This window comes from Plectropomus leopardus, chromosome 1 (genome assembly GCF_026936395.1).
Source record: "Plectropomus leopardus strain MGB_pleo_1.0 chromosome 1, ASM2693639v1, whole genome shotgun sequence".
In the NCBI taxonomy this organism is placed as follows: Eukaryota; Metazoa; Chordata; class Actinopteri; order Perciformes; family Serranidae; genus Plectropomus; species Plectropomus leopardus.
Window position 1 is genome coordinate 33,881,745 of NC_142176.1, and position 24,066 is coordinate 33,905,810.

General features: G+C 39.0%; 4 protein-coding genes across 8 annotated transcripts; 1 reads left to right on the forward strand and 3 right to left on the reverse strand.

Moving 5' to 3' along the window:
* Nucleotides 1-133: 133 nt before the first annotated feature.
* cnep1r1 (CTD nuclear envelope phosphatase 1 regulatory subunit 1) lies at nt 134-3,868 on the reverse strand. Its single transcript, XM_042488806.2, has 6 exons — nt 3,732-3,868; nt 3,113-3,184; nt 2,760-2,833; nt 1,582-1,691; nt 600-654; nt 134-509 (listed from the first exon to the last, which is right to left on the reverse strand). The coding sequence occupies exons 1-6, from the start codon at nt 3,859-3,861 to the stop codon at nt 468-470; spliced, it is 483 nt and encodes a 160-aa protein (XP_042344740.2). The 5' UTR covers nt 3,862-3,868; the 3' UTR covers nt 134-467.
* Nucleotides 3,869-6,539: 2,671 nt separating this feature from the next.
* On the reverse strand, nt 6,540-19,402 carry LOC121940038 (arylamine N-acetyltransferase, pineal gland isozyme NAT-10-like). 3 transcript variants are annotated; one of them, XM_042483043.2, is made up of 3 exons: nt 19,130-19,401; nt 12,064-12,242; nt 6,540-8,313 (listed from the first exon to the last, which is right to left on the reverse strand). In XM_042483043.2, the coding sequence occupies exon 3, from the start codon at nt 8,306-8,308 to the stop codon at nt 7,436-7,438; it is 873 nt and encodes a 290-aa protein (XP_042338977.2). In that variant the 5' UTR covers nt 8,309-8,313; nt 12,064-12,242; nt 19,130-19,401; the 3' UTR covers nt 6,540-7,435. The 3 variants fall into 3 exon arrangements, with proteins under 3 accessions (XP_042338977.2, XP_042338876.2, XP_042338928.2); XM_042482942.2 differs by lacking the exon at nt 12,064-12,242 and having other exon boundaries at nt 19,130-19,402; XM_042482994.2 differs by lacking the exons at nt 12,064-12,242; nt 19,130-19,401 and adding an exon at nt 8,842-9,172.
* On the reverse strand, nt 11,847-17,981 carry LOC148190453 (uncharacterized). Its single transcript, XM_088081803.1, has 3 exons — nt 15,836-17,981; nt 12,064-12,242; nt 11,847-11,912 (listed from the first exon to the last, which is right to left on the reverse strand). The coding sequence occupies exons 1-3, from the start codon at nt 17,979-17,981 to the stop codon at nt 11,847-11,849; spliced, it is 2,391 nt and encodes a 796-aa protein (XP_087937929.1).
* Nucleotides 19,403-19,789: 387 nt separating the features above from the next.
* LOC121939775 (short-chain dehydrogenase/reductase family 42E member 1) lies at nt 19,790-22,498 on the forward strand. Of its 3 annotated transcripts, none has more exons than XM_042482756.2 (3): nt 19,790-19,968; nt 20,296-20,372; nt 20,966-22,498. In XM_042482756.2, the coding sequence occupies exons 1-3, from the start codon at nt 19,906-19,908 to the stop codon at nt 22,062-22,064; spliced, it is 1,239 nt and encodes a 412-aa protein (XP_042338690.2). In that variant the 5' UTR covers nt 19,790-19,905; the 3' UTR covers nt 22,065-22,498. The 3 variants fall into 3 exon arrangements, with proteins under 3 accessions (XP_042338690.2, XP_042338745.2, XP_087936582.1); XM_042482811.2 differs by having other exon boundaries at nt 19,791-20,184; XM_088080456.1 differs by having other exon boundaries at nt 19,795-19,955.
* The last annotated feature ends 1,568 nt before the right edge of the window (nt 22,499-24,066 follow it).

Sequence of the window (24,066 nt, forward strand, 5' to 3'; positions counted from 1 at the left end):
AAAAAGAGAGAGAGAGAGAGAGAGAGAGACACAGGGGAATGCAATAACGTGATCAATAATGTTATCCGAAACACGAAATAAACCATAGACATACGCTTAACTTTAAATAAGACAGAATAAATACGAGCCATGGTTTCAAACACTCATACCTTCAAGTATTTATTAGGTAAATAACTTTAAAAATAGAAACATTTGGTTAAAATACATGCTCAACATCAGAAACAGAAATAAACACATCTGAACTCTCCCTCACATCTGAAACTGTGACATCAGCACAGTGACACTATTAAAAAAAAGGTCCCATCAGTTCATTTCTTCTTTCTTCGAAACGCATTTCCATCACATGACAGTCGGCCTCAGTGAATTTATTCTCGGTGCGGTTTAGAGGACCCAAAGGACTCCACTGCAGTCATCAGTGGCCCCCAGCAAACTCCAGGAACACCTGACCGCCCCACTCAAGCTTGTGGCTATTGGATGTTCGGCCGTGGCTTGAGAATAAGTTTCCCCGTCTGTAAAAAGAGACAGAAATAAGACAAGGGTTAACATTTTTCAAAAATGTCTGAGCAGGCTACAGGTCACGAACAGATGAAGAGACTCACATCGTCACAGGACATGTTGTATTCTGCTAAAACAGTCCGACAGCGGGCAGCAATACTGAAGGGGCAGAGGTCAAAGATTTTAACTTGTTAGCCAAAAAAAAAAAACGATGAAGTATACAGATACTTAAATTAACTGTAGGAAAACCACACTGTTAAAAATACTCTGCTACAAGTAGAAGTCCTTTTTTGAAGGACTTTATTTATTTATTTAAGTGAACATAAAGAATAATACTTTAAAGTAAAAGTACAAAAAACAGACAGCATGATTTTGCTGTTGTAGTTTGTTGAGGCAGAGCTCATTTTTAACTAACTTTGTATAAAGGAGAATAACTTATGGATATTTGCAACATGGATTAATCTGATAATTGTGTTATAGATAAATGGATTAATAGTTTGGTTTGTAGAAAATCTTTTTTTACCCAATTACCCAGTGCAACAGAGTGACAGCTTCATAATTATTAGCACAAACCTTTAAATTATTAAAAGGAAAAGCAGTGAAAAATGACTAAAACAATTTTCAAAATATTAATTTCCTGTCAGTCGACTGATAGATTTATTGACTAATCATTTCAGCTGTAACTTTCTATACTGCTGGGTAGATTTAATATATATATATATATATATATATATATATGTATATATATACATATATATATGTGTGTGTGTGTGTGTGTGCTCGCGTGTGTGTGTGTGTGTGTGTGTGTGTGTGTATATGTATATGTATATTAAGTCTTAATTTGTAAAGTAATTAAAGCTTTCAGATAATTGTAGTGAAGTCAAAAGTAGGATATTTCCCTCTGAAATGTAGAGCAGAAGAAGAAAACAGCATGAAAAGAGACAACTTAAGTAAAGTACAGGTCCTGCGTGCTCTGCACTTTTCTATAAGTGGCTGAGATTTGATGAGCGACGTCAGAGCGGATGTTGAAACGTTATATCAGATAAAGCATTTCACTTCTTATTGACTACAACAGACAAAGGATACATTGATGGTGCCACAACTCGTTTGTGTATCCCAGCAAAGAAGAGAGCTATAAGAGTGATGCAGCTGATGGTGAAGAAGGGATGATTCCACAGTGATGAAAAGAAAGAGACCTGCAGGACATGACAAGCAAATCATTAGTGACACATTTTTAATTCTACAGGGTTTTTTTTCTATAAGGTACTGTGACAAATAGAGCTATGTGTAGTAGAGTATTTTTTTAAACATCCCACAAAACATTTGTATCTTAGAGGGTCGCTTCACTTTTTTTTTTAAACTGAATCCTATCATTTTAATGTGCACTGTATTCTGTTTTTCTGGCTTTTTCCCCACATTAACTCTCCAGAGAACTAGCTCCAACTGCAGCTTGTATGTCCTCGTGTTTCATTAGACCGCCTTTGAGACAGAGGGAGGCGTATCCAAAATCAGATAACTCGGGGGAGAAAAGCACTGTGTGCTGCAAGCTCATTTTCAATGATGAGCGGCAAAACGGTCATGAGGAGCATGATGAGACGGCTGGCAGGCGGTGCAGAGGGCAAAGCTAAAGTTAATTAACTGCGTGCTCAGAAAAGCTCGACATGTTAACCAATCGCAGCCATGATCACTTGAATATTTGCTGTTAAAAATTTGCAAACATCATACATGTTACATAAAATTCTATATATAAATAAACAGTTGTACACTGACTTACTTTACTTGTGAACCTAAACACAAGCAACAACAAAAGAGGCAAGCATTAAACTGCATTTGGACTTTGCCCAGAGATGCTGGTACGAGGTAACAAAGCGTTAAGACAACGGCAACATTCAGCCCAACAGCAGAAGGTGTTGCTGTTAAAGCACACTTTGACCTCCAAGTACAGGCTGGTGCTTTGACTTAAAATTCAAATAGAGCCGGTCAATGCTTATACAGTGAGGCAAGAAAAACAGCTCCACTTTAAAGTCATTACCATTTTAATAAGACACAGTGGCACAGCTTTCTCTGTGGTCTGAAGTGTTGCTGAAACCTGGATTAGTTTTGCTAAACTTTGAGAACATTTTCTAACTGTGTGCTATATAATAACAAAAACAATCGTCACATTTATGCTGTTGCAGTGGTAAATATAAGAGCACAAAGTGTATTCTCATTGTGAAGGGGTTTCCCTTTATGGCAGAAGTGACATGTTTGTCACTCACACATACCTTCTGTGTGTCTGGGTCTATTAACCAGTTCCAAGCTCCAGTAGCTGTACAAACAGACACTACTATCAGGATCACTGAAACGAGACAGGACAATGAGACACAGTGGGACAACATTTAAAGTGTAATCTAAATCTTAAAACTCAAATTCCTCAATTATTGGTGAAAACAGGTTACAACTTGTGATTATGTCTGCACCATCTTCTGTATTTACTGATTCTTTTGTTAGTTATCAACTGTAAGGTTGAAGCCAATGATCAGTAATGCGTGGGGGTTGACCACAAAACAGGTTTTGGCAAATTACATGTTTTGTGTTAACCACTACATCTTCTCAGCCATGGTAAACTGTAACTTACTTCTCCACCTGCCTGTTGCAGGTTGCAAACAGGAGACATACTCTGTCAATCTTCTCTCAAAGGCCTTCAGATCTAAAACAAAAATGGACACGATGACACACATTGTATTTGGACATAATATGCTGTATGACGTAGTAACAATTAATAATTCATATTTGCAGTCATGTGATAAATACAGAGTTTTACCACAATTAACGTCAACCTCAACAATCTTGTGTCACTGTATCTGAGTGACAACAACACTTGTAACACTGAACTGAGGTGAAGACAGGCGCAATACGTGACTGAATAAGCATGTTACATATCCAAAACGTTTGGGATCGTGTCACTAATTATGTCACATTGTCTGCTGGCAAAACGTAGCCGTCTATAAAGCTACTTGAAGCACCGGTCTTAATAACGGAATATGTGTCGGCTAATAGCTAAACAACCGTCTGAACCGCTGCTGTAGGTTGAGCTAGCAAACATGCTAAGTGTTGTTCGTACACTGGCGAGCTAATTTAGCGTTGCCTCTGACTTTGTATTCCGCTCTTTAATTCTTCTGGTGGTTACAGCCATGAGGATAAAATGAATCGGCAGCTACTTAAAAATGTGTTAATTTAATTTGTGTCTCGGTTACCTTCGGCCTGCTCCAGGGAGTTCATATCTGAGCCTGGTGGCAGCAGCCTGCTGTTGGCTGCGCTGTGCCGCTGCTTCCTCTCAGCTGATGGACAGGCCAACCGACCAATCCGCGTTTGCTGTGCGCACATCTCTAACGTGATTGGTCGTAAACCAAATAAAGGGTGGGACAAAGCTGCCCCCCTGCCCTCACATGCTAAATGTCAGATGTACCAACCAGCACAGTGTATAATGCACTGCAGCATTGTACACTTCACATTATACACATATTTATATGTCTAACTCAACATAGTAGTTTTTTAGACTGTATTGTAGCAGAAGGATAATACTTTTTTTCACACTCAACATACTCTGCACATTATACGTATTTTGTTTTTAAAAAATGTACATACTTGTGATACTATTTGAGCGCATCATGCATATTTTATTTTTATATTTGTACATACTTTGTTCTTATGCTTCTTATTTCTTCTTCTATCATCCTCTTAGCTTTAAACAAGAGGGACAACAGGGAACCACAATTTGACCACAAGAATCAATGAAGTATTTTTGATTTGGAGTCTGAAGAGACTCAAAATGACCACAATAAAACACATAAAGACAACAAAAGTGATGCAAAAGAGCTGCAAAGAAACAGAAAATAATAACACAGAGGGGCTAAACTACAGAGACACAAAACAAAGACAAAAAAAATAGTAATAAAGTTCTAATGTAATAAATATATACAATTATACGTATACATACAATTATTTACTAAATTACCATAAGGAGACAAAAAAATACTGCACACAAAATTACCACAGAGACCCAAAACTAGAAAGAGATGCATAATGACTAAAAAGACATGCAAAACCAAAAGAGAAAAAAAATACCACAAAGTCTGTGTGTCCTGCCTCTGTGTAGGATTGGGGCTTTTTGCATATCTGTGATGGCAAGAGTCTCACAATCCGCCCATGACAACATACGTTTTTTTGTTGTTGTTTTTTTTAATTTATGTAGATTTTAAATGCACTTGACAGTTCTGTGTGTTTGACATTTGCATGAATTATTGGTTTTTGACATGGATATAGTCATTCAGTATGTATTCAGTCTGAATCTTTTGAGTATAATTTTATTTATAAGATCAAACCACATGAATTTATGGTCTTTCAAGTATGAAGAGTGAGTTTGTTTTTATGATTGGGCAAGGATTCATTTAAATTCTCCAATAAAAAACATTACCTCACAGTGTGTACCAGGATTTGTTGCTTACAGGCTGCAGTTTGTTCTGCAGCTTTACATCAAACTTTTCCCTCAGAATTTGCTCTATCTCATCATCTGTTATGTCTCTCACGTCTAAGACATCAACACCTTCCTCGGGTTTGTAGGTGACCTCACTGTAGGTCCAGCCAATAAGAGCTCTGAATGAGGAACCTCTTATCATTTCTTTAAGGTTTAGGCAACAACAGCTAGTGGTTATGTTTTAAATAAACATGGTTTTGCTTAAAATAAGTGAGATTGTTACAAATGTAATACGTCTCTAGCATAGTTTGCCACCAGCACACGCGTCTATATTCTTATGAAAAGGAAAACTTAATTGACTTTTGAAAGAGGGTGTTTGACACTTCTCTGTCATCTGCTGCCAAACCTTTGCAGATTTTCCCATTTTTTATACCACCGTAGTTGACCAGACACCAAAGGCCGTCACTCAGGTCTTGTCATACTTTCGCAAAAGGGTGCTTCGAGGGGCCAATGACCAAGCCCAGTTGTCCGAATGCTTATTTGACTCAGTGTTTCAGCACTTGGATAAGGGGGCATCCTGTCCAGGCTGTACTCGTACCCCACCTCTTGCTCAGTGTGATCTGGGATAGGCTCCTTGACAACTCTGAATAGGATGAATGAGTTTTTACCCCCATTCTGGCAATTATATATCTAAAAAATATGAACATGATTTTTAAACAAAATAAATAATTAGGCCTATCCAAACTCACAATGCAGTCTATTGTCTCAGAATATTTATTGTTTGTAGTAATAAGGTACAAGTTGAAGACTCACTTTATCATTTGCATGTTGAAAAGGAAAAAATATATATTTACTCCTCTCTGATCTATCATAAAATCAACAAAGGTTGATGAAGAAGATTGCTTTGTTGTTTGCAGGCTGGGGTTTGTTCTGCAGCTTTACATCAAACTTTTCCCTCAGAATTTGCTCTATCTCATCATCTGTTATGTTTCTCATGTCGAAGACATCGACACCTTCCTCGGGTTTGTAAGTGACCTCACTGTAGGTCCAGCCAATAAGAGCTCTGAATCCTGGGAATCCTTGGGCTGTTGAGGCCCGCGGGGGTCTGGGGCCACCAGGCAGTTAGCTGCTTTGGTTACACGGTAAACCAGCCTGGCCTGTCAGGGGGTTGATAAACCTGGCCTGCTCATTCCAGTCACTCCTCTCTGTTCACCGCCAAGAACAAGGGAGCCAGTTTCCTGTGTGACTGTGTTCAGTCTTTGCTTAAGACAGAGTTAAGTACCTCTGTGACATGATAATATTCCTACAACAATAACAACACAGACAACTTATTATTCACACAGTACTTTTGTGGCTCACTTTTAAGAAATAGTTTTGTAAAAGTCGAACAGAGACACCTAAGTACGAAACTATTTTTTAAGAACAAAGGGTTATATTTTTCAGATTGGCAGACGAGCCTAAAACACATCTGTAAATATGAAGAGCGTGGATTCATGATGCAAACACTGCATGTCAAGCTGCAATCCTCCCAATGAGTTGGGATGTTCCTAATTGGCCAATAATTAAAACATGGAAGTCACAGAGAGTGTTTGATTGGTTATGAATTTAATAACTGGACGTTGTGCCATTACAGTACTTAACAGTGTAACCCGGATATATCAACACAAGGAAATTACATTATATAACTGAAACTCTTACCGACCTGTACCTTTGCTTGGCTTGGTTTTAACTTTTTACCTGTTTTTACTCTTACATCTGGTATGCACAGATCAAGATGATCTTCTTACTTTCTTTGTTAACTTACTTTCTGATAATCTCTGCTTTATATTATCTGACGATTAAAATGAACATACATAGGTTGTACAAGTATACTGTGAGTCAAATGAACGCAGTGGGCATTGATTATGTAAACAAACCAATTTCTTTCAACAGTCTACTCCTTCTCTTTGAGAGGATCATCAAAGTGTTCTCTTTCTACTCCAACTCACTTATAAAATTACAGGCTCAGCCATAATTCAGAAGAAAAATATACAAAACCTGATGAGCATAAACTTTAAGTGCACAGTAAAGATGAGAATCTGGAATATCTTGGCATAACAGTTGACATTATCATTACCTATAACTGGATAAACTACCATTTGAATCTTAGCAGATTATATTGGTATAGGAAGGGTACAAAAGCATAAAATAATGGCAAAAAACAGTGTAGATTTTCTAGGATTGAAAATAACTTTTCTTTGGTTAGCGATACTTAAGAACAGCATATTTGCTTTTTGCATTGATCAGGATATTTTGCTCTTACACATAAATCAAAACATGTTGTCCATTCTACTTTTCTCAGCTGCAATACAATTGCATGGTTTCCATTTTTAAAAATAAATGTAAAAAGCAGTTTCATCATTTTTTACTGGTTGATCATCATTAAATGAAAACAGGCTGTGACGTCATTTCAGGTCAATTAGAAAACCGAATATGTCCAATTTTTTAGATTGTGTAGCATGCTTTGTTGTTTGCAGGCTGCAGTTTGTTCTGCAGCTTTGTGTCAAACTTTTCCCTCAGAATTTGCTCTATCTCATCATCTGTTATGTCTCTCATGTCTAAGACATCAACACCTTCCTCGAGTTTGTAGGTGACCTCACTGTAGGTCCAGCCCACAAGAGCTCTGAATCCTGCTGGAGTTTGCAAAGAGCAGATGGACTTATTGGTGAACAGTGAAGTAGGATCTGTCTGGAGTGTGTGGTTTGTTTCAAAGAAATGGTCGACCTCCCGAGGCACCAAGGTGAAGCTGTAGATCTGCTTTGTTTCCTTCGTGCTCACCAGACTTGATTTTGCAAAATCTGGATTGAGTACCACCTGCTTTCTTCCAGTTTTCTCCAGCACCCAGATGTCCCCCCTGTCTATAAGGCCAAAGACACCTGCTGCCTGAGGTTGGTCCTTTCCAGAGACGAGCTCCAGGGGCTCCCATATTTGGGAAGACACCCCAAAGCTTACATCTGTTATATAAGCCTTTCCATCAATGCCGACCTTGTTGATCAGATGAGTTTGATTGGGTAAGAAATCGTTACTAGTGCTGGAGAAAACCCTGGCGCCCAGTGTCGTAGTGTCGTAACCCATTTCTCTCAGCACCCAGCCAAACAGGGAGTTGTTCTCAAGGCACCAGCCCCCGCGGTGGCTCCTCACTATCTTATTGAAAATGACCTCAAGGTCCAGGATGATCCTCTCTCCACAGTGGATGCTGAGGTTTTCAAATGGAATTGACATGATGTGCTGTTTGTGGATCAACTTCAGTGTTGCAAGGTCCAGTTTATCATATGAGCCATGGAAACCAATTCTTTTAAAGTATTCCTCCAAATTCATATTGCCTGTAAAATACAAGACATTGCATGACTTTATATCACTTTTTAATGAGCCACTGAAGGCACAGGCTACTATATCTATAAAGCAATTAGCTAATGTTTAAATACTTCATAGAGTAGCAAAAGATGATTCCCATTGAAGTTCGGGAAGGCAAAGTCATATTTGTTATCTTAATGCCTCATGTTTTATAAATGCATCTAAAAAATGTTCTACATGGGCATATTTAAATGAACTTTCCCTTGTTATTTAGTAGTCTACGTTCATTGATGTGTATGAGCAGTAGGCCTACTTAACTTTAGATTTGAGTTAGTTGTCCATGTATTTGATGAAAAAAATTTAAGAAGGAAGAAGTGCAACATGACTAATGTTGCACTTCTATTTTACGAGCTGCAGGCAGATAAATAACATATGAAAACAAAACTGAAATCTACATCACATCAAGGCAGCATGTCCCACAATAGTTTATTGCACCCCTAAATTCACTTATCCTACTTGAGTCGAGTCATCTGTAAAAGCTTCTAAAATACTCTTACCTTCAGACTGTACCGTTAAGCTTAGCGTTGTTGTTGTTGTTGCAGTTTAGGGTGATAGTATCACTTCCTTGCAGTTGTTAGAGTCACGTGTCGTCGGTAGGGGCGGTATCTAACAACACGTTACAAAGTTCATCGCAGGTTGTTTTTTTTTTTTTTTAATAACTAAGCTAACTTTAGATCCCATGGCAAATAATTAAAATAAAGTGCAGGTACACGAGTGTGCGTCTCCGCGGTGAAGTTAGTTTTAGGTTGGATACACTGGCTCCCGATCCAGCAGCGTCGCTTTAAACTGCTGTTGGCAATACAGGGCGCGAGTTCTCCTCCGCAACACAGGGTTTTCATTTAGGGACCATCAACAAATTACTTTGACACAAGGTCAATGTTATTTTCAATATTTTGACAGCTTCCAGGTCATGTGACCTAATGACTCAAAGCCAGTGTTGGATCATATTACTACACTGGCTGGTCAAGACACACCTCTTTTTATTGCATTTTAATACTCCTCATATTTTATATGAATATTTTTTGGGAAAAATCTGCATTTCTGATCAATAGCTTCCAGGCCATGTGTCCCACAGAGTCAAAATCAGTGTTGGATGATATTACTACACTTGCTGGTCAGGACACACCTCTTTTCACTGCATTTTTATACTCCTCATATTTTATATGAATATTTGTATGTAAAAATCGGCATTTTTCTTCAATAGCTTCCAGGATTTGCTGATCAAATGCAAGTGAGGAAAGAGAGACTTCTAAATTGTATAAAACCACCATAGAACTGCACCAAAAGCTAACCTAAAATATTTTAAAAATTGTGTCCCCGTTGCTTCAGTTTTGCGTTTGTTTAGTTGGGTCAGTGCGTCCTGGCAGTCCTGCTGGAGGAGGACTGGGAATAGAAACATATGTGTCTTTCTCACCATGTAAAATTTAAGAACCAAAAAGGAGTTAACACTTGATTTAAAAAAAAAAGTTTTTTATGTTCTTTTTCCTTTTTTTGGGGGGGGGGGTCATTTCCTTGTTTGTTTTTAGTTTATTTTTATTTTCCTACTTTTTTCTGTTTTGGGGAATTTTTTCACTGGTTTTCAGGCAATTTTCTGTTCTTTTTGTTTTGTTTTGTCTTGCTAATTTTGGGGTAATTTCTTTGTCCTCTTTTTGAAAAAAAATCAAGCCAATAAGGGCTAATATAGTCATTCACTACATTTTTGGAGTGCCTGGATGACCTTGTTTAAGGATCATAAAACCACAATTAATTAAAAAGCTAACAATATAATGTAGTATCTCCTAATATCAGATTGTCTCCAATATCTGTTAGTATGTGTTTTATCCACTAGTTGGCAGCAGCAGTACAACTTAGGTCTCTCTTCTCACAATCCAGAGAACAAGACAGGAGCGCTGCGTTACCGTGGAAAATGTAAGTAAAGTAAATGACTGAAGACGTTTGTTAAAATGAACCAATGTATGTACATCACTTTGACCTTCAGGACTGACAGGACTGCTCCTACATGCACCTACAAACCAAATATTAAAAGTACTGTATGTAACTTTTTACATGTTGCTCATGAATTACTTTTCATCATCAATGGATGAACAAGTTGTAAGGTAATTTAAAAACTCCCAATTCCTAAAATAATGATAACCACAGCTAAGAAAAACATCACTAGACATTGGTTGCATCCCAACCTTCGCACAGTAGAAGAATGGGCATGGTCAAGGACATTAAAGGAAAAAAATCACTCTCTCACTTAATTTACAAATGGATAAATTCACTAAAATGTGGTCAAATAGCTTGATTAAAGCAGTTCTATTATCTTGCTTTTCGCCATTTTTGCTGGCCTGAAACGTCACAACATAGTTCATCGGTATCATTGAAATTTCCAACTCCTAATTACAGTTTTGGAGGGCCATTCATGTGCTTTTAACTTGTAAATACAGTGTTGCAGAGGAACAGGTGAAGGCAGCAACAGCTCTTGTTGCATTCAAACGTTTTGTTTGGGATTTTTCTATTTCAGCAAAATTGTAAAATGTTTCCCTTATTCCAAATTAATTTGCAAAAAGTGTATCTTTATCTACAATTTTATCAACATTATCACTTTGATGTCCGTCAATAGAGAAGCTCTTGTGAGGTTTGGACTGAATGCAGCATACTGCGAAAGGGTCCCCACCAACGGCATACGCCAAGCGGCCATTCAGTCAAGAGGGGAGAAACAAAACCGAAAGTGCGGGATGAAGAGAGGGCGGAGAGCCAGCATCAGGGGAAGACTGACTTCTACCAAGCCTTTTTCTGGCTAATGCCTGGTTGCAAGAGAGTAAAGTGGATTAGATGTGATTGGGGATCACTCAGCGACGGGGGATCGGGGACTGCTCTGCACATCTTCGCAGTTCAAGCTATTGCACTGGATGGGCAGACCTTGTTGGAAATCATAAGTACCCAAGACTCTGAAGCAAATTCAAAAAATGCACTGCAAGAATTGAACAATGCCATCAGCAGCAACTTGCCCAAGCAACCGGATGGAATCTTAATAGCAGTTGCTGATTTTAATCAGCTAATCCTTCAACCTCAAAGATGTAGCAGGATCAAGGAAAAATGTAATATTGTTTGTTAAAAAATGACTAATACATCTACCTTCTTATCAAATGACAAAAAAACATGCTGCTAATTAGAAGTTTACTTCTACACAAAATTCAATTCTTTACTAAGATACTAAGACAACTTCAGGCACTTTTAGAGTGTTAAAGCATTACTTCATGTGCATTTACAGCTGCAGTTTTTGCAGCCACATTAATTTCAGAGGTCCCATGGTTGTGATCTTTTAACAGTCACACTGGCTGTTAAGGCTAGAAAGCTGATTTAAAGTGGCAGCACAGGACATCTGTTTTGCACATACAGTAAAATGGTCCTAAAAAGACAGAAAGAACTTTAGCAGTTCAACATTTTCGGTATGTAAACTTAATGGACTGTGTGGTGACGCCATCTCTTGGCTTCTTATCAAACCTCAGAGGGGAGCTCAGTGGCATTTGTCGGCCTTGTCAAAGAGAACCCTCAGCTGTGTCTGGGAGGTGGGCTCCTTCTGCTGCATCAGGTCACCGTGGCAAAACAATTCCCAGTGTGAATAGCTTTCTTATTATTGTGAATTTAAAAATGGTTTGGGGGCCACCTTGCTCCCTTTCAGGGGCCAGATTGAACACATGGGCCAGTGACGAGTATCACTGGTGAATACTTACAGAAAGGGAACTCAGTTCATTGATGTTATGGCCGTTGCCACAGTCAGGAGTGTGGTAAGCCGACTGGGTCATGTAGTGAGCCTTCAGCCCGGCTCCCTCCACTGCTTTCTTCATCATCTTCGCAGTCCTCACACAGGACTCTGAGTCATAGTGGCCGTTGATGCCCACAATCTGAGCTCCTACAGAGAGGAGTCACAAAACTTTATCACTGCTCAAATAAGTTGCAAGGATTTTTTTTTTCATTACCCTGATGGTAAAAGCATTGTTGCACCAGCTCTGATGAATCTGACAGCACAGTCTCCAGGGCTGACTCTGTTCAGGTCTCTGTCAGGTCCAACACACAGTCACTGCCACAGGCTTCCTGGTGGTCTTCAAAACTTGGGATTGCCAACTCAACCTCTTCGACATACTCAAACAACTCAAAAAGAAACATGACGTACATTTCACAACTATTTGCTATCAAGGTCACCATATCATCTGATAAGATTGTACCTCAGTTTCCTGTGGGGTTTCAGCTAGCGATAGAAGGGTCGTTCTTTGGATTTTAAAAATTTAAAAGTGCTTCTCAGCCTGTGAACAGCTGCATTAAGTCTTTCGTGACTCTTAAAGGAGTTTTCTAAAGGCTGAGAAACCTGATGATGGAATCTTGAAATTTGTGACAGAAGACCTTTGGCTTGTCTTTTGGTGGAGTGACATCACTTTCTTGTGCTCCTTTTAGACGCCTTTCACAATTATTTCAAACAGTGAGCTCTGAGCAACTTGCTGAAATTTATGCCAAAAACATGGAAAAAGACGATGAGCAGCTCAGCAAGAAATGTCCCACAATTTGCAAGAAATTAGAAGATTAACAAAATCATTTTACAAAAGCGAGGGAAAAATGTCTCAGGAAAAGAACAAGGAAAATACTATAGGTATAATTATCATTTTCAACCTGGGCCAGTACTCAATAGACTAAACTGCAACCTTTTTTCCAGTTGAAAAAACAAGCGGTGAGAATCATTGCCTCCTCAGGTCCAAGAAGTCATGCTTTACCTCAGTTTCAAAAAACTTGGCTTACTAAATATTCATCATTATCTTTATAAATATATTAATCTTTAAATAAAACACTTCTATCCTTCTTTCATAACAGCAATTGACAGTAGTATCACATATGGAGGTTCCAAGATATGGAATTCATTTCCTCATCACCTGGTTAGACTTTTTCCTTCATCATTTTAAAAAATCTGTGAAAAATATCCTCCAACAATTGCCCAAAATGATGTTTTTTTAATCTCTTCTTCTTTTTCTTTATATAATTTTATCTGCCCTAGTCTTCCTGTCCTTTCTTAATAATATTTTTTATCACAGCCTATATGTATGTATATATTTTTAAACAATTTTATAATTGTTTTTCCTTGTCAATGTTAAGAGACCGTATGCACTGACTCAATTGTCAAGCCCCTTGAGGGTTTTCTGGGTTTCCCTGGCACGTCTCTTTTTCTTGAAATGTAAAGTCGTTGTTTTAATATGTTTTAAATTAATGAAATCAAATGAAACATCAATTCTAAATTAAGTTACAAAATGATCTTTTTTGGGCACTTTTAAACATCATTTCCTAGTGTATTTGCTTTCTTTACTCTGCTTTAGTCTTTTTGTTTCTTTAAACTAATTTTTAGGGGATTTTCTTGTACTCATCACTAATTTCTTGCTAATTTTTGGGTCATTTCTTCTTTTTTTCCTCATAACCTTCTTGAGGTAAAAATGTAACGTCTGCACACTCATATGCCACACAAGGGTATTTAAGATTTGAATAAACTTGTGTGGCATGGAGTAAGTGTGCTGGCGTCACCTTTTTCCTCGTGTGCACTGTTTTTGGATAGCCTTGCATCTATGAGATGTGAGGTTTAAAAGGGTTAAGTTGCCAATAAAGGCCCATATTTCTGCAATCATTTTCCACATTTGATATACCAAGTAAAATGACAGTATTCTGCACATAAGTATATAATTATGATAATTATGGAAATGATTTAAAAATGGGAAGAAGGCAATCAGCAATAAAAGAAGAAATTACCCCCAAATTAGCACAGTTTAAGTAAAAAGCAGAAGAAAATTACCTGAAAATAACTGATGAGGAAAAAAGAAAAAAAGAGAAAAAAAGGAAGAGTTAAAAATAAAGCAAATGACCTGGAAAAGGTGCTTAAAATATAACTAAAATAAATATACATCTGTAATTATGATAATTATAGCTATAACCCCGCTATAATTTTAAAAAAAATGTGAAAGCAATAATAAATAAAAGAATAAATTACCAACAAATTAGCAAAATTAGTAAAAAAAAAAAAGTACAAGAAAAACTACCTGAAAATTAGTGTGGAGAAAAAAGAAAAAGAATTCTAGTATTTCTGATAAGTCTAATACTCTTAAGTACTGCAATAATTTCAAAAACATGGGAAGCAGGCAATAAACAATGAAAGAAGAAATGACCCAAAAAATTGCATAATTAATAAAAGTACAAGAAAATTGCCTGAAAATTAGTGTGAAAAAAAGAAAACAAACAGAAATAGAACAATTAAAAAGGATAAGGAAAGGTGCTGAAAAATATAACTTAAATTTAAATCTGTAATTATAACAATATTTATAGCAACAAAGTTGCACACAGTTATCATATTGCTTAATAAAGGAAACATAAAGGTCACATCAAGTCCAGATTAGTGTTTTACAAGGCTCTTACATAGATTCAAACCTAGATTTATTTAAGTATTTTTAATTTTATTTTCTACTCATCAACCAAATACGCATGTCTTTAGAATGGGAGGAAACCGGAGCACCCGGAGAAAACCCAAAATGGCACAAGGAGAACATGCAAACTCCATTCACAAAAAAAGGTCTAAAACTGTGTCGTGAAATTGGTCTTAAAAACCGGCGCGCACAAAAAATATTTTTTTTTTTTAAAAAAAGAAGGCATGTCTTGAGACTGGGAGGAAACCGGAGCACCCGGAGAAAACCCAAAATGGCACAAGGAGAACATGCAAACTCCATTCACAAAAAAAGGTCTAAAACTGTGTCGTGAAATTGGTCTTAAAAACCGGCGCGCACAAAAAATAGTTTTTTTTTTTAAAAAAAGAAGGCATGTCTTGAGACTGGGAGGAAACCGGAGCACCCGGAGAAAACCCAAAATAACACAAGGAGAACATGCAAACTCCATTTACAAAAAAGGTCTAAAACTATGGCGTTTGATTAGTCCCAAAACCAGTGTGCACAAGGAACAGTATGCACGAGCGAACAAGCATCTAAGCGAGAGAGCATTTCTTCAGTGCACACGGTCTGCTGTCTCCCAGGGCAAAGTCAACTAGCCTGTAAACAAATGACAGTCAAGGCTATCATCACCGCTAGATGCTCCGTAGAGGAGTCATGGCTCCGTGCTTGCAGACATCATTTGTGTACATGGAGCAGAAATGCTCTCTGGTGAAGATGCTTTTTACGCAATGCATGCTGTTCTGTGTGCACGTAAATTTCAAGACTAAGTAAACGCCACCCCTTTATGCTGTGAGGCAACAGTGCTAATCACTGCACCCCTTGCGCGCTTTCCTTATGGATTAGTTATTTCAGTATTTAGAGACCTAAAATACTCTGCGGAAGGTTTTGAAGGTCCTCTGAAATACATTTGTCTTTTTCTTTTTGACATCTACCGCATCAACAGGTGTCAAGGCAGCTGCAGCTTCGTCATTTAAAGTAGTGGAGGCTGTGGCTCCATCAGCTGAGCACAAAGCAGCTGAAGCTCCCCTGGGCGTACGGACCAAATAGCTGGTCACCGCAGCTGAATCTCCTTGAGCGAGAGCAGCAGTGTCTCTGACACCATTATGAAGGTCCGAGGTTGTTGGTCTGGTCTGCCTTTTGCGGAAAAATTTGAGGGCCCTACGAAACAGATTCTTCTTTTCCTTCTTGACATCATCGACACCAACAGGTCTAACAGCAGCTGCAGCTTCATCATTTGAAGAAATGGAGGCTGCAGCTCCAGTTGAGCATGAAGGAGCTGATGCTCCATCATCATCAGTGGAACTGTCAAAATTAGCGCCTGAATTGTTATAATCAGTAGAAGCAGCCGACTCTACTGTAGTAGGCGCAGCAGTGTCTCTGCCACCACCATGAAGGTTCAAGGTAGTTGAAGGTCCTTTTGAATTTTCCTGACTGGAAATCTTCTGTCTGATCTTACCTTTGTGAAAGAATTTGAGGGCCCTAAGAAACCGATTCTTTTTCTTTTTCTTGGGACCCTCCACATCACTAGGCGTACTGGCAGCTGCGGCTTCATTATTTAAAGAAATGGATGCCGCAGCTCCATCAGTTGAGCAATAAGGAGCTGAAACTCTGCCATCATCGGTATTATTGGCAGTTAGGGCACACTTCTCCTTTGTGACTGTAGCAGTTCCGTCATTTGAAGAAATGGCGCCTGAAGCTCCATCACTTGAGCCAGCTGTAGCTAAAACACCATCATCATAGGTGTTACTGACAATTGGCAGACAATCAGAACCTCTGTGGTCAGCTTTGGTTGCAGCAGCTAAAGAAACGACAGCTAAAGCTCCATCAGTTGAGCCAGCAACAGCTGGGGCTCCACTGTCATTAGTTTCGCTGACAGCTGGCACACAATCAGTACCTGTATTGTCAAAATTGCTAGCAGCAGCAGACTCCTCTTGGGTGAGAGCAGCAGGGTTGTTGTCGTCTTCATCAGGAAGGTCTGTGGTCACTGGAGGTCCCTCTACATAGGCATCGCAAAGGTCAGGTCTAATCCTCCAGAGTAAGTTGAAAAAACCCGGAAAAACATCCTCCTCTTCCTTTATCTCAACATTTAAAGGACCCAGGTGGCAAACAGTCATGAGGCTAACGGCATCATCTATATAGGATCTGTTGTCGTTTCTAACCAGGTGAGCCATTGTTACAAAACTATGTTTTAGGGCTTCCCCGGGGGTGATCCTCTTTTCAGCATCCCAATGGAGACACTGTTTTAGGAGGCTTAAAAATGCCATTCCATCTTCCAACTCAACATCCTTCCATTGCTGGATGGATTTTAATACCTCCCACTCCAAACTCCTTTCCAAGGGGATCCACTGTGGTGGCTGTTCACTATAAATGTCACCTGTTGCCTCCTCATACTCTTGCGGCGACTTCAATCTCCATCTCCACTGTGTTGTGTCTGTGGATTCATACTCCTTGCTGAAGTACTTCCAGGTGTACTTGCCAGCATTTAACAGGTGGTCGTCTGGTTGACCCAGGATACGCACCATCTCTCTCAACATATAATACGAACCATACTGAGGAAAGATAGGAATGCCAAAGTAAACGAATGCCATGATGCATCCTACTCCCCACATATCAGCTGCTTCGGACAAGGGGAGGCCCAATAACGACTCTGGAGACCTGAATCCATAAGGCTGAATGCTCCCAAAAAGGTGCACTGCTCGTGTTGGAAGAGCTAAACCAAAATCAATCACCTTCACCTTGAAGGGCTGATCGTTCAAGTTGACAAACATTACATTGTCAGGTTTCAAATCCGCGTGAATAATGCCAACAGCTTTCAGGGTTTCCAATGCTTGAAATAGCTGATGGCTCACTGAGCGAATTTCATTAAAATACAAGCCCCTCTGAAAAACCTCATCCAAAAGGTTCCCCTCCAACATCTCTAAGACCAGGCAATGTACACCTTTGAACTCAAAATGTTCAATTAATCGTACAAAGTTGTTTTGCTCTTGGTCACGAGCTCCAACTAACTCCAACACATCCACTTCCCATTGTGTTTGTTCATCTGCACTACCAGTGACCATCTTCATTGCCACTTTCTCAGCCGTCTTCAAATCGACACACTCAGCAACCTTGCCAAAACTTCCCTCTCCGATAAAGCGCAATACCTTGTAACAGGTGCTGTTACTGGTGAGCTCATCATGCATCTGTATCGGAAAGTGTTCAGTGTCAATTTCACTACCTGATGACATTTTTGCAGTCAGATGTTTTAAATAGGCTAGGCTTATTTTCCAAACACAAGTGGAATTTACTCTCCTCGGGTTCTCTAAATGAAGACCAACAACTCTGACACAGCCGCTAAACAATAGAAGACTAGAGGAAAGTGTTGCACTACTTCAGACACACAAGTTGATAAACCTGGAATCTCCAGTAACACCCTGCTGCCCACCTTTATAACCTTCTATTTGGAATGTACATGACGTAATTCTGATGTCATAAAGCACTGACTTCAAAGCGATCGAATTCGAAGGAAAAAAAACCTTTATTGACACAAATGTGACGTCATTGCTAACACTTTTCTGAATGGATGAAGAATTTCCCCATCAAGATAAAAATAAATAAATAAATAACAACATAGTTTAAATATTTGTTATGTTATCTTTAAGGGTAAAACGACGAGTGGCGTTACCGTTATAAAAAAAATAATTTAAATTAGACAAAAAAATTCATTGTTATATGACACTGAAAAGACATGATTAAAGTTTCAGATCAGCCTGCCCACAGAAAACATCGGTCATGGTAATGCTAGAGTCTCTACTAAATTGAGTCACTCACTGACTGACTGTTGCAATGGTGACACGTTTTTATGTTAATAAATATTTTAAAATTAACTAATACTGTGTTGTCTTCACTGATTATTCTTATTATGATGGTTATTATTATTAAAACGATGACCGCATGGGTGATGGTGTGAGCGTCTGTTGAAGCCTCAGTCTGCCATATAAACTACATTGCTTGGACCTTGAAACTCTAATCCTGTGATCTTTTCATCCGTGTCTACTATACAACCAAATTAGGTATCTTAAAAAGCTGAACGTGCTTTTACCGATGAAGTGATAGTGATCGTGTTCTCCACAATGACTTCCAACCAAGCCATCTGTGAAGCCATTCAACAGCTGAGAGGCGATAAACTTTCGCGCTTCCATTTAAAATTGTATCAATTTCAAGTGAGCCTAAACACGATACAGGGCTCCCTGGCAACTCTGGTCGCGCTGGTTTAACAAAGAGTCAGCGCCAACGAAGACAACATATCCGACTTGGAAAAACGTGTCAAAACTGTTAAGAAAACTCCTACCTGAGGTAGAAAGCCGACGAGAATCGGAGCCGGTCCTCCAGCCATCGTTTCGTTTCATTTTTTCCTTTCAATGCTACGGCAGCAAACCACTGAACTCATCAATATTATAATTTCACTGTCGTTAAAAGTAGGTGGGGAGAACATAAAATGTATGCATTCATCATGCCTGTATGTCTGTACATCGTATTTGCAGATAAAAATGACGCATACAATGACATTTATGTTATTACCAATTAGTATTAAGAGTGTTCGTTTATGAGGATGTTGATTTAATTACAAAAAAGAAAAAAAATGTAATACACGTATGCATTTTTTCTTAAACGATCTCCACTTTTATTTTTAAGGCACGATATTCACACGAAAGTTTTATGTAAGACATCCGATTCAAACTTTCAAAATAAAAGCATCATTGGCGAACACAGATATTAAAATGCATGAAATGGGAGTTCCAGGATCAATAGTATAATATCAAACGCCTTTTCGACAATTCAACTGTACAGGCTAATTATAATTTGCGACTGGACGATTTTCAGAGAAAATCACCGACTAATGATTATGTCACTGTGTGAATGTCGTCGTACTTCCTGTGTTATCACCAAACACTTGACGCAGCTGCTCGGGCTGTTTTGAGAATTGAACTTTTAGGACGCTCTCAGCACGCACACACATGAAGTTGTGGAAAGGCTTTTGCGTAACTTACGTAACGAAAGTACGTTCAGCACTGATCACGGAAGTGCACGCCGGTGCTCTCGCTAACCAGTACAGCGGAGTTTTGAATGATTGATATCAAACAGCTATTTCCCTCATTTTTGCACCCTATGTTGAGGTCGGTGCCGACAGTGAGTAGTAAACGTAAATAGTTACAGTTCAGGCTGTGGTTGAGCTTGGCTGCTGTCTGTGCATGTCGCAGCATTGACGCTTCTTAGTAGCATAGTTTGGCTTTGTGAATAGTCCTCCACGGAGCGTCAGTGTGCTGGGTAACGTGTATGCATTTATTACATAAAAGGTGTAATTACACAAGTACAAGGTCGGTGAAGTAGCCTACAGACTGTTAGGTAACGTCAACTTATTGGTTTATGACAGCAGAATTTTGTCATTTATTGTCTTTTCTTTGTATTAATTTTTCATTTAAAATCTAATTCACTTTTTTTTGTACGTACTTACAGATTCGCCCTCCTGCAATGGAAAATACACGCACAGAGACGTTTTTGATAACTGGGGGATGTGGCTATTTTGGTCATCGGTAAGAGCAATTTCATATTTATTATTCAAAGATATGAAGTACACATTGACAGTCAGTAAACTCTTGTCATGATTTTAGTTAATCTGCGCTGTCAGTCTGCTTCACCACAACAAGGTGGCGTTATCTCACCACTTATCTCAGCTACACTGGCTCTGTGACCGCCACAGCCGATTCAGAAATACCAATATATGAAATGAATGTAGTTTTATGTCATAGTTTCACAAATTTATTTGTTTCTTTATTTAAAAGGGACAATGTGCAGTTTAATACATACATTTTATCATTTGATGCATCATGCCAGATTATAGTTTAGAGCTCATTTGCATCTGCAGTCCCTGGGCAGGTCAAAACAAAGACACTGCATAATGATATCAAGTTGAAATAAAAAGATTAAAAAAAATTAGACACACAAGTCAAACCATGCACATAGTTGCACATGGTATATAATTTGATACAAAGAAGAAGATACAAGAAAGACAATGCAACATATAACTGCACTAAACACACAGTAGCTGAATAATTGAATTTTCAGGACTTCTTGTGAGTTTCATGCAGAGATTAATTTATATTTAATAACTTGTTTCCGTCTTTAGCCTGGCATGCTCCCTGCATAAAAAAGGAGCCAATATCATTCTGTTTGACACAGTCCCTTCAAAGCAAGAAGTGCCTGAGGGCGTTGTGTTTGTTCAAGGAGATATACGTGAGTATGCACAAGTGGAAAGGGCTATCGCCGGTGTGGACTGTGTATTCCACATCGCCTCCTATGGCATGTCTGGCAGGGAGCAGCTGGACCGACATCTGATTGAGGCGGTGAATGTTCAAGGCACACAGAACGTCCTGCAGGCCTGCATTGAGCTCGGGGTGTCCAGGCTTGTTTACACCAGCACCTTCAATGTGGTGTTCGGAGGCCAAGTGATAGAAAACGGGGATGAAAGCCTCCCTTATCTACCTCTCCATCTGCACCCTGACCACTACTCCAGAACCAAGTCGCTGGCGGAGATGGCGGTACTGAAAGCTAACGGCACAGCACTGAAGGACGGCTCAGGGGTGCTGAGAAGCTGTGCACTGCGACCGGCAGGAATCTACGGGCCTGGTGAGCAGAGGCACCTGCCCAGGATAGTTGGCTACATAGAGAAGGGGATTTTCAAGTTTGTTTACGGTAAACCCAGCAGCCTGGTGGAGTTTGTCCATGTGGACAACCTGGTGTCAGCACACGAGCTCGCTGCCGAGGCTCTGACCTCAGAGAAGCAGCACCGTTCTGCCGGCCAGGCCTACTTTATCTCAGACGGCAGGCCTGTGAACAATTTTGAATTCTTCAGACCTCTGGTGGAGGGCCTGGGCTATCCTTTCCCCAAACTGCGCCTTCCTATCACTCTCATCTACTTTGTAGCCTTTCTCACAGAGATGATTCACCACCTCATCGGGCCCTTCTGTAACTTCCAACCACTGCTGACACGCACAGAGGTGTACAAGACTGGTGTGACGCATTACTTCAGCATGGCAAAGGCTAAGGCAGAGCTCAGCTATGAGCCTCAGGAGTACACCCTGGATGAGGTTGTTCAATGGTTCAGAAGCAGAGGCCATGGGAAAAAATCAAACAGCTCCTTCCTCACTCGGTTGCTACTAGACATCCTGTTAGTCTCTGCTTTTGTTGCCGTGGTTCTCTCTTTTCTTCCATTTGTTGGCAGTTGATGAGCAGCTAAAGCAGAAATATCACTCAGGCATTTTGTAAAATGCCGCATCAAAATTGGCTCATAACCAGGTTGTTTACAAGTCTTAGTATGACAACGTCCATGGACACGTTTGATTACGCAACCAGTCAATGCTGGCAGGTGCTACAAAAACACCTTTTTATACTGTAACACCCATCACATGTGAAAAGGATCATATTATTTGTAGCTTATTGTCTTAATTTTACATTTTATGACTGGTGTCGCAGTCAGAGATATATATGTCAAATTCTACCTCTTTTTTCATAACACCTACCTTTTAAAAGAACATCCCTGGGGACAAAGATTGAAAGTAACCTCATACAGACATGTTTTAATGCTGTTTTATGAAAAGCAATCTAATAAAATTCAAAGGAATGTTTTTTAAAACTGTAACGAATAAATCTTTTTAATCCAGATGTTTTTTTTGTGTGTTTTTTTTTTTTACCAGGATTCAAGGTTCAATGTCAAGGTAATGTTTTGTTTTAAAAAGGTGAGTAGTCTTCATGTATCAGGACCCTGTGCATTAAGCGTGGTTTACAGCTTATCTACTTTAGCATGCTGGCATATATGTATCACAATGGCGCTGTAATATCACACCAAACACAGAGTTATATATGAATATAAATATAGATAACATTGTTTTCCCTTTTCAAATGACTCATATACTTCGAATTCAGTTTGTTTCACAAAAATAAAAATATATTTTGTGAAGCCTTATATAAACTCAGAATAATCATTCACTTTTCTTTAATCTTTTTTTTTTTTGCCAATCTCATACTGTTCCTACATCCTTTCATATTCCTATAAGAACATATACTTAGCTATAATAAATGGACATTTTCCTAAAATGGATCATATAAAACTTAGGTTAGGGCAACCAGACTATCTTCGTCTTTACAACATTGTGACTGTTCTTGAATGACTCAGCCAGAGCCCTGACTTAAACCCAATTGAGCATCTCTGGAGAGACCTGAAAATGGCTGTCCACCAACGTTCACCATCCAACCTGACAGAACTCGAGAGGATTTGCAAGGAGGAATGGCAGAGGATCCAGAGGCAGAGGAGTTCATATCTGAGCCTGGTGGCAGCAGCCTGCTGTTGGCTGCGCTGTGCCGCTGCTTCCTCTCAGCTGATGGACAGGCCAACCGACCAATCCGCGTTTGCTGTGCGCACATCTCTAACGTGATTGGTCGTAAACCAAATAAAGGGTGGGACAAAGCTGCCCCCCTGCCCTCACATGCTAAATGTCAGATGTACCAACCAGCACAGTGTATAATGCACTGCAGCATTGTACACTTCACATTATACACATATTTATATGTCTAACTCAACATAGTAGTTTTTTAGACTGTATTGTAGCAGAAGAATAATACTTTTTTTCACACTCAACATACTCTGCACATTATACGTATTTTGTTTTTAAAAAATGCACATACTTGTGATACTATTTGAGCGCATCATACATATTTTATTTTTATATTTGTACATACTTTGTTCTTATGCTTCTTATCTCTTCTTCTATCATCCTCTTAGCTTTAAACAAGAGGGACAACAGGGAACCACAATTTGACCCCAAGAATCAATGAAGTATTTCTGATTTGGAGTCTGAAGAGACTCAAAATGACCACAATAAAACACATAAAGACAACAAAAGTGATGCAAAAGAGCTGCAAAGAAACAGAAAATAATAACACAGAGGGGCTAAACAACTACAGAGACACAAAACAAAGACAGAAAAAATGGTAATAAAGTTCTAATGTAATAAATATATACAATTATACGTATACATACAATTATTTACTAAATTACCATAAGGAGACAAAAAAATACCGCACACAAAATTACCACAGAGACCCAAAACTAGAAAGAGATGCATAATGACTAAAAAGACATGCAAAACCAAAAGAGAAAAAAAATACCACAAAGTCTGTGTGTCCTGCCTCTGTGTAGGATTGGGGCTTTTTGCATATCTGTGATGGCAA